This window comes from Parasteatoda tepidariorum, chromosome 4 (assembly GCF_982258835.1).
Source record: "Parasteatoda tepidariorum strain Cologne lab strain chromosome 4, Ptep-v5.0, whole genome shotgun sequence".
NCBI classification, from domain to species: Eukaryota; Metazoa; Arthropoda; class Arachnida; order Araneae; family Theridiidae; genus Parasteatoda; species Parasteatoda tepidariorum.
Window position 1 is genome coordinate 109,197,144 of NC_141758.1, and position 10,400 is coordinate 109,207,543.

Sequence of the window (10,400 nt, forward strand, 5' to 3'; positions counted from 1 at the left end):
CTGTGTATGAATTAGGGCCATTTCTAGTATTGCCGAAATGGATGCAGTACATTTCAAAACATTATTTGCTTTTTCGCCAATGTACTGGCCGAAATTGTTAAATGAAGAGCTTAAATCACAAAAGAATCTTCCAATTACTTCAGAATGTATTAAGAATATCAATCCCTTTTAAAATTATGCTATTTATAAAGAAAAATATTCCCGTTGTATGGAAATATATGAAAATCTCCATCTCTTGTGTACTTCTATTGGTTCTGTGCACTATAAAAAGATTCATTACAATTTATCTGCTTGTTTTGGACCAGAAAAATGTCTGAAAGACTTGAAAAATGACGAATTTGTTCAATGTTTCCCCCATATGCTCATGCTAAAGAAACATATTGTGGAGAGATTTCCGTATTGTGATCTAGGCAGAATAATCGTCAAATCTTGGCAGCAACCTGTGAGAAAATAAAAAACATCACAGAAAGGGAAGAATTAGAAATGTATAACTTATAGCCACCCCTTTGCAAACATCTTTGTTTATTTAATTTTTTTATTTGCATTTATTATTTATTTTATTTATTTAAAATCTATTTGCCACCTTGGTGATTGTAGTTGGCGCAACAAATTGCGATATGGAAGTATCTCCCATATTATATTGTTGCTAAATTTTTTTATCAACAAATAAGATTAAAAACAATCCATAGCTGAATATGTCACTACTTTGCAGCGTAATTTAACTTCATGTGATTTCTATATTAAGTGTGATAGTGATAAAAGTGTTTTGATTACAGAGGTTTTTCTCTGCTCACTATTTATGCATGAAATTCGTGATAATTGGATCCGTGAACAGTTAATGCAAAACAATATTGCAAAGTTCAAAGATGTTTAAGCAGTATAGAGGATAGCTGCAATCTGGGATATGAGGTCCCAATAGTTTGGACTTCTTAATATTAATTTTACTCTTTGCTATCTCTCAAAAAGTACATAAGCTAATTGAAAAAAAGAAAATATGTATGAAATATTTTTGCTCACAATTTTAAAATTCATTAGTCCAAAAGTAATTTCATGCAAGAAATAATTTTTTGCAAATATTTATTAGTTATTTTTATTTTATTTGATAATGGTCAAAAATTTTGAGAAAAATCTGTTGAGTAGTTAACCAGAAATTAAATTTCAGAAAAGTCAGATACTTAAAATTTGATTTCTCAGGAACTATTCGACTGATTTTTGTATTTTGCCATGTAAAATTATATTCTTTAAAATGATGCAAACATAGTATACCTTAAAATTCAAAGTTTTTTTTTACCATTGTTAAATAAAATATTAAAAAATAATGAGTTTAAATAAGAGTTTGAGAATCAGCCAGGCATGGGTGCAAGTCTTCCGTCCCCAAGACGGATTTCCGTCTTTCGAAAATGTCCGCGGACGGAAGTAAGGCGGAAACAAGGCAGACTTGAAGACGGAAATCGGAAGAAAAAATTTTCTGTCCATAAAAATATTTTTTAGGTCTACGTTATTGGTCTACTTTCTTATGTCCTGTTGTTGTTTTATCAAAAGACAGATGAATAAATATTTTTTGTACAGTACTTAAACTTGATGTATTATGGTAAAGCTTTCTTAGATAGTTTGCATATGTCGAGGGGGTATTGTGTATGTTAGGTATTTCTGTCAAAAAAGTTTCAGTCTTGGCCTTTTTTCCAACTTGCACCCAGGTTAAAAAAAAAAAAAAAAAAAAGAATTAGTGAAGCTTTTAATGGGTATTTACTTCTGAAGAATGGTAAACAAACTAAGATATCCTGAGATAGAGAAGTTGAAGGTTCGCAACTAAGATATATATATATATTTTATGCTGGCTTATCTAAGCATTTTAAATTTTGGGTAGTTTAATTTCAAACAAAAAGCACACTCTCGATTGTTAACATTTAGACTTATGTTTAAAAATATATGGTAATCAGTTAAATTTTTTCATTTTAGCAATTCAATTTATGTTTCTTTTATTTTTTTTATGTAGGATTGGGGAAAATACTTCTGCATCAGATGTAGGAAAGGAAAGTCAGTTCCAGCCTCACGAGCTAAATGTCGAAGAAGATTTTGGTAGCTTGAATGCTTCAATAATCCAGCCTCATCAGCCAACTGATGTAGAATTGGGTTCTTTAAATGCTGCACAAATTGAATTGGAATCTTCCGATAATCCTGTTCCATCAGTTTCAGTGGAGGAGCCGGAAAATGTTCCGAGCATTATGGCTGACAAGTCTTTGTCTGAAAAACTGAGATTTTGGGCAGTTACAAATAAAATCAATCACAAGCAACTAAAAAATCTTTTGAGTATACTAAAAGAGTATCACCCAGAATTACCTCAAGATAGCAGAACTATTTTAAAAACTGCTAGAACAACAAATATTCAGAAGTTAGCCAAGTCAGAATTTATTTATTTTGGGATTGGGAAGAACCTCTGTAATATGAATTTGGAAAAAATTTCTCCCAATGGAGATATTCAACTGCGGATAAATGTGGATGGCTTACCTTTAGCCAAAAGCTCAAGGATACAGTTCTGGCCAATTTTAGGGCTTATAATCTTTGAAGTCAAAGTTGCTCCTTTCTTAATAGCTTGCCACAGTGGGCTATCCAAGCCTAAATGTTTAAATGCTTTTTTTAATGACTTCGTTAGAGAAGTCAAGGAATTATCGTCTGAAGGATTCATACAAAATGATGCACATTATTCATTTTGTATCATACAATTCAATTGCGATGCCCCTGCCCGATTTTTTGTTAAAGCCATTAAGAATCACAATTCCTATTGGGGCTGCGAAAAATGCATTCAAAAAGGAAAATCTATTAATGGCCATGTTAAGTTTTTAAAAATGACCAGTGCAAAGAGAACTGATGGGGATTTCTCTGACTTTCTTCAATTTCAACATCATGCTGGTAGATCCCCATTGTTGGATTTGAAAATCGGCATGATCAGTCAGTTTCCTTTGGATCCCATGCACTTGGTAGACTTGGGTGTGGTAAGGAAACTGCTGATGTTTTGGATTAGAAATGGGATTAAAAAGAAAGAAAACAGCACCAGAATGAGTGCCAAACAAGTTGAAGAGATATCAGACAGGCTTGTTTCCTTTTCTGAATGTATGCCTTCAGAATTCAGCCGCCCACCTAGGTCTTTAAAAGACATTGACAGGTGGAAAGCGACTGAATTCCGACAATTTTTATTGTATCTTGGGCCTGTTGTGTTAAAAGATATACTGCCGACATGTCTTTATGATAATTTTTTAAGTCTTCATGTGGCAATTTCTACTTTAGTAGTCCACCTTTATCTTCTGATGAAGAATATGTAAAGTTTTCCGAGCAGATGCTCTTATCTTTTGTTGAAGATGTTGGTATTTTTTATGGTAAAAAGGCCATCGTCTACAATGTTCATAATCTTTTACATCTCGCAGATGATGTTCGCCTGCATGGATGCCTCTCTGAATTCTCATGTTACCCTTTTGAGAACTTCCTTGGTGAAGTAAAACAGCTATTAAGAACAGGGTCGCATCATCTAGCCCAGTTATCAAAAAGAATTTCAGAAAGGTATAATGTTGAATAAACTACCCCAGTAGAAAAATACAAATGGCTTAATCCCATTAAAATCATTCGAAATAATGAGTTTGAAAGAGAATTTGCTAGTGTGGTAGTAAATGGCATACGATATTCATCAATCAAAAGAGACAACTGTTTTCTTTCAAGTGGTGAAAAATTTTATTTGATTAAACATGTGATCAACTGTTTAAGTGAAGAATGTGTTTTCCTCTGTAATGAGATAACCGTTGCAGGACCATATTTTAATACACCGTGTTCCTCAGAAATAACTTGCATTTTCTTATATGATAAGATTCTGAGCAGCTTAGTCAAAGTGAAACTTAGTGAAGTTAAAGCCAAATGTGTGCTAAATTGTCACTTTAAAGTTCTTATTGCTTTAAATCACTCATTGTAAAAGTGTTAACTTCTTTGATTTAAAATCTCTTGATTTAGCAGATACCTTGTATATAGAGTTTGTTTGAAAAAATGTATATATAATTAAATATTAGCTAAGTTCCATTTAATAAAACATATATAATGCTTGAAATTTATTTTATAAAAATATAAAATGTTTTTATCGTGTTCTTTAAACATCATGGTGTCCTTTCTAGGGCGAATTATCTTTTAAACTTCTGTGATTTAAAATCTCTTGATTTAGCAGATACCTTTATACAGAATTTGTTTGAAAAAATGTATATATAAATAAGTATTAACTAAGTTCCATTTAATAAAACATCTAATGCTTGAAATTTATTTTATTAAAATATAAAATGTTTTTATCGTGTTCTTTAAACATCATGGTGTTCTTTAAAAAAATGAAAGGAAAAACATCCTTTCTAGAGCGAATTATCTTTTAAACTTCTGTGATTTAAAATCTCTTGATTTAGCAGATACCTTGTATATAGAGTTTGTTTGGAAAAATTTATATATAAATAAATATTAGCTAAGTTCCATTTAATAAAACATCTAATGCTTGAAATTTATTTTATTAAAATATAAAATGTTTTTATCGTGTTCTTTAAACATCATGGTGTCCTTTCTAGGGCGAATTATCTTTTAAACGTCTGTGATTTAAAATCTCTTGATTTAGCAGATACCTTTATACAGAATTTGTTTGAAAAAATGCATATATAAATAAGTATTAACTAAGTTCCATTTAATAAAACATCTAATGCTTGAAATTTATTTTATTAAAATATAAAATGTTTTTATCGTGTTCTTTAAACATCATGGTGTTCTTTCAAAAAATGAAAGGAAAAACATCCTTTCTAGAGCGAATTATCTTTTAAACTTCTGTGATTTAAAATCTCTTGATTTAGCAGATACCTTGTATATAGAGTTTGTTTGAAAAAATGTTTTTATCGTGTTCTTTAAACATCATGGTGTTCTTTCAAAAAATGAAAGGAAAAACATCCTTCTGTGATTTAAAATCTCTTGATTTACCAGATACCTTGTATATAGAGTTTGCTTGAAAAAATTTATGTATAAATAAACATTAACTAAGTTCCATTTAATAAAACATCTAATGCTTGAAATCGTCTCTGCTTTTTTTTTGTCTACCCTTGAACTATTATATTTCTATTTGTAATTTTTATTTTTTTCAAAACTTTAAATTTTGAGAATTTATTGTTTTTATTTTAAATTATTTATTATTATTTTTTTCAATGCTTTGCTTTGATTCATGTAATTAATATATATTTGGAAAGTAAGTGCAATATATTCTTACAGGACAAAAACAGTATGCTGTTGTTAAATTTGGCGGAGCAGAGAATATTGAAGTAGTGCCAACTTCATGGCTCATTAACAATGATACACAAATAAAATGGCCAGCAAAAAAGTCATTGATGTTTGCTGCAGGGTGCATCAGAGAATGCGTCAAGCCACAAGAAGATTGGGAGGACTATAACATAGAAAAAGTTTGCAGTTTTCATAGTAAATAAATTTTATTTGTAAAAAACTTTTTTTATTTATAAATTGACTTAAAAAGTTATAGAAAAGTGTTTTAAAGTTCTTTTTTTGTATCATAAATAAATGTTCTTACAGTGTATTTGAATAAATAAAAGAAATCTAATTTCTTTTATTTTTTTAAAAAAATCATGAACCCTGCGTAAAATTTATTGAAACTAATGATTTTTTTCCTTCTAATTTTAGAGAGTTTTAAAAGTGCACATATGCTGACAAAGCTATACAAAGCTGAGTATGCTCTTGATACATCAACTATTGAGTCAGAATCGTCATCCTCAGAGGAAGAAGAGCTTATCCGTAAAAGGAAAAAACCATCTAGATATTGCTCAAGCAGTGAAGAAAAGACAAAAAAAATCTTCAGATTCTCTAATGGTAAATACTGTTGCATTTTAGGGTAATATGTTTCATTATATTACAGTTTTAAACAAATATATTTATGAGATAGTTAATTTACTTTTATGGGATAGACATTAATTAATAGTGCTTTTAAGTTTAAGGCTGTTACCTCTATCTCCGTTGCAAATTTAATTTAAAAAAAAAGTTTTAGTGTATTACACTCAGAGCAAAGCTTTGTATTTTAGTTATGTATGCCATTTTTCTGTAAGAAATTATCTAAGCTTTAAAATTGACAAATAGTTAAATATTTAAAACAAGAATTAGGATTGAGGACACTGACTAAAGATAAATAAAACCTTCCATAGCAGTTTTAAATAACTATTACAAATTAACAGTGGTTTTAAAAATAGTGTATTTGCTAAATAGTATTACATCTTGTGTTGACAGATTCTTTTAAAAAACAGCCTTAAATTAATGTCCAGCTTTTAAACATATGTTTTGTGTTTTTTAGTAGGGCACCCATCTTAAATTTATTTTAATATTATTGTGTATTTAGTTTTTTCATGTGGTACTTTTAACAGGTCCTTTAAAATCTTCACTGGCATCTGCTTTCTCATCTGACGAAGAGATTGCTGAATATCAAACTACAAAAAGGTTTTGTCCTCCGCCTGCTCCTATGTCAAATGGTGGGTTGTTAAAACTTCTTAAGCTTGCTTGCATGTCTTTTAATTATATGAGTATAAGTTATTAGTTAAATTTATACAGAAAGACAGTATCGAGTGTTTTTAATAAACAAAACTGTAGGAGTGAAGAGTCAATAGTTTGTTTTATTGTGTAATATTTTAATTATGTAACAAATAGAGGGAATTTTTTTATCGTTTGTATAAAACATGACAAGGAAACTGCATAAGTTAAAGAGTTAAACAAAAAAAAAATAATAATATTTAAAGCTCTGTTTAAAATCTCAAAATAATATTTTAATGTACTATTAAATGGAATTTTAAAGTACATGTAAGACTTTAAAGTATCGTTTTAAATGTATGACTGATTAAGTACTGTTAAATCAATTTTGCTGTTATATAATTGATTTCTTTGTAGTTTTAACATGCCCTCAAGGAGGATCTTCCTCTCAAAGCCTGGTTGGATTTTCCTCTCCAAGCCCTCAATCAGGTATGTTTTCTATCTTTTATTAAAGGATATATATATGTATGTATATTAAATTTAGTTGAATTTTTTTCTACCTTTTTTCTAGAGTCTTTGATTTCTCCTAAACCAACTTGCAATAAAGGTAAAGTTAAAAATTATTAAATGTATTTTCAGTTGATTTTACTAGGATATTGTATATTTTAATTTATCTTAAAATAAAACTGTTGTTCCTGCTTTCCTAGTTTGACAAGAACTTCTCCAAATAGTAGACTTGCGCACTGGCAGTTTTTGTTGTTATTATAAGTCACTTTTAATAAAAATGTTTTGCTTTAGTATAGGTAGGGAGAATCATGTCCATAGCCTAAAACATTATAGATTAATGTGAGATATTTTTTAAGTGGTAATAAACTTAGGCATAAATTTATAAAATAAATAAATTTTTTAGAAAACTTTGGTTAGAGCTCAAATGCTTTTCCAAATTTCTTGATTTTTTTATGTTTGTTTGTACTACTTGTATCTAGTGGTAGAAAATAATTTTTTTCACTTACTGATACATTATATTAACTTCTAAAAAATATTTTCTGAAACTACGGAAATTCTGTAAGAGTTGGAGGGAAATTCTGTAAGAGTTGGAGGGAATGGCCATATAATTTCTTCAATTCTCTTGCATTAGAAATTACTGTATCTTTGTTTCCTTAGCAGCAAACAATTACAGAAAACCTAATTAATTTTGCCTTTTTTTTCAGGATCCTTGGTATCGTCAAGAGTTGAATTGAATTCCACCATAAATAATAAAATGTGTAAGTGACCAATTGATAAACTAATTATTATTTTAATTGTAACTCATATTTATACTGAACTAACTTTATTAACTGCTGAAAAGGCAAACAAAAAAATTTCTGAAATTTTTTAATATTGTGTTTTTAAAAAGAAATAAACCATTTATTTTTTGTTTAATATAAATATTTAATTTAAAAATGTTTTTTTTCTTCTTCTTTGTCTGCCGTATGGATGAGCATTTTTCGATATTACTGTTGACAACAACAATAATAATTTTATGTGTAAAAAGTTTATTACATAGCAAAATTAGAAGTGACAATTTACATTAAATCGAATAGTTTGTTTTTCATTGTCCTGTTAAAATTGTATTCAAATAGATTTATCTTTCTCAACTTTAATATTTTTTTCAGGGGAGCAAGTTTTTTCAGTTTTAGAACAGATAAAAGAAGACGTGAGGGAGGTTAAAGAAAACCAACTGAAAATTCTAAATCAGCAGATGAGTGCAAATATTGTACTAAATAATGGAACTGCCTCATCTGTGCTTATTGAGCTTCCAGAGGATATAAATTTCCCCATTACTAATGATGAAGCACTTATGCAGTTGGACAATAAATTAAGAAAAGATGTCAACCTGCAGTGTTTGTTGGTACTGGAGCTTTTTATATTTTTACTTGAATAACAACTATCCCGACAACTTTCAATTTTTTTCGAGGATGGTTAACTAAGAGCCTATAATCTCGTAGAATCACCGACTTATTAATTTACAAAACTTATGACTCATTGGTTATCTTTTAATTATGTGTCTAGTGTTTGCATATTAAAAAACTGCTTTTCATTCTATTTAAAATTAGTATTTTAAAAAATGAATTACCATTTAACAAATTACCCGTTTGTCCCATTTAGAAAATTCATTTTTTCGGAATTTAACAGCTTTGTTAATTAAAGGTTTAGCTGTATTTCCTTTAGCTTGCAAAACTCCTCATTACTAAACCCTTCATAAGTTTCTCTTATAGTCAACACATAAAGAAGTTTTGTTTTGCTTTTAATAATATTTCACTAATTTAATGAAAATTTAAAATATGTAAATGTAAAGAAAAAGCTGAAAAAGTTTTTTCTTGGTCAGCTTATGAAAGACTTAGAATAACAGTCCATGAGCACTGGTCAAATTTGTCTTATTTTATTTGTCAATTTACTACAAGATAGACGTGAAAAGGTCAGATTACAAAGGTTTTGGACTCTTATATTAAATGGGATAAAGTCGGCTTATAGGGATTTAACTGTATATGAATTTAACTCTGGTAATAGACTTTACTTAGTTGTCAATATTTTTGTCAGTACAATCATTTTAATGAAAACTTATTTTATCAACACAATGTTTTCAGCATTATTCTAATATTTTTTTAATATGTCTCTATTTGTGATGGCGGCATTTATAATAAAACAATGTTAACCTGTGATATATTTTGAAATGCTTACTCAATTATTATTTTTTTTTAGATTAATTATTTTGAAACTATATCTAATGGAAAGAGTATCTATGCATTTTTGCTGAATTTGTGCAGAAGGCTTATCAGCATGGAACTGGCTATGACATACAGCAGATTAGGGCGCAAAGGAAAGAAGTGTTTTGAAAACCTAACTGCCATGACGAACACCATCTTGGGTAATTTTATAGAATTTTAGAATTTGTATTAAGACTTTATTTTTTAGCATGTCAATTATTTATTTTAATTTTATAAAGAATCTAGTTATGCTGTTCTGAAAAGGGGGGGGGGAAACGAAAGCAAAATTTATTGATCCAGGAGATAGAAAATAACCACCTTCTTTCCCTATTTATAGTTCAATTCTTTTGTAAGCATTTAATTTATTTGCTAGCATGTTGATTCAAGTTGTCTTGCAGCTCCAGTTAGTTGTGTATTGGTTTACTTTTTGCATTTGTTTTCAAGCTAGAAGCAATTTTATTCTCTATGAAAGAATTGTCAAACTAGAGATGAGTTCAAACACTGCTATTAATATTTGCTTTATGCTTATCTCTTTTTTAGTTCATGTAATGTTTTCAGTATAACTATTTTTCTTTTAATTTAAAAGTAATAATCATAGTTCATGTCTTATTATTTTTCAGCTGCAGCCTTAAAACGCTTCAAGGAAGCAAGCAGGCAAGACATAGCCGAAAAGTTTGGTAAAGTTCTCGCTACTGCCAGCGATTGGGAGGGCAGAAAGACAACGAAAGCTACAAGCAGCACAGACTCTTTATTTTTGGAAACTGTAGAATGTATTAATGAGTATAATAAATTGTAGAAAATTAGTGTTACTCCTTACTGTTTAATAAAGTTATAAATTTGACAATCATAGTGACCTTATGAGATAATGATAGCACCTTTTACTCGACAAATGCCTACAGTAAAAGAGATGTTAGCTAACTTAACGCTCAAATATGCCACCTGGGAAGAAGGGCGGATTCATGCCTTTGGCCCATAGCTTTCCTCCTGTTTTCAGTTGTATAAGAATGTACTATGCTATTTTAAAATATTTTGATTTATTTGAAAATCAAGACAGAAATTAACATATTTCCTTCTGCTATGACTCTCCTCACGCTAATGGTGAAAGCATGCAAAGTATTGACAGAGGTA

At 29.3% G+C, this 10,400-nt stretch overlaps 2 protein-coding genes across 2 annotated transcripts in view; both read left to right on the forward strand.

Annotated features, from left to right (window-relative positions):
• Positions 1-4,583, forward strand: part of LOC139424799 (uncharacterized) — a 5,507-nt gene extending 924 nt beyond the window's left edge. The window contains exon 2 of the mRNA XM_087161911.1: positions 1,997-4,583. Within this exon, the coding sequence (XP_087018037.1) occupies positions 2,226-3,320 (1,095 nt within the window). The 5' untranslated portion in view covers positions 1,997-2,225 and the 3' untranslated portion in view covers positions 3,321-4,583. The remainder of the gene's footprint in view (positions 1-1,996) is intronic.
• The window catches only part of LOC107455994 (uncharacterized), a 20,629-nt gene extending 10,554 nt beyond the window's left edge, over positions 1-10,075 (forward strand). The window contains exons 3-11 of the mRNA XM_087162345.1: positions 5,272-5,475; positions 5,695-5,880; positions 6,426-6,530; positions 6,943-7,014; positions 7,097-7,132; positions 7,737-7,790; positions 8,181-8,416; positions 9,268-9,433; positions 9,893-10,075. Of these exons, the coding sequence (XP_087018471.1) occupies positions 5,272-5,475; positions 5,695-5,880; positions 6,426-6,530; positions 6,943-7,014; positions 7,097-7,132; positions 7,737-7,790; positions 8,181-8,416; positions 9,268-9,433; positions 9,893-10,068 (1,235 nt within the window). The 3' untranslated portion in view covers positions 10,069-10,075. The remainder of the gene's footprint in view (positions 1-5,271; positions 5,476-5,694; positions 5,881-6,425; positions 6,531-6,942; positions 7,015-7,096; positions 7,133-7,736; positions 7,791-8,180; positions 8,417-9,267; positions 9,434-9,892) is intronic.
• The last annotated feature ends 325 nt before the right edge of the window (positions 10,076-10,400 follow it).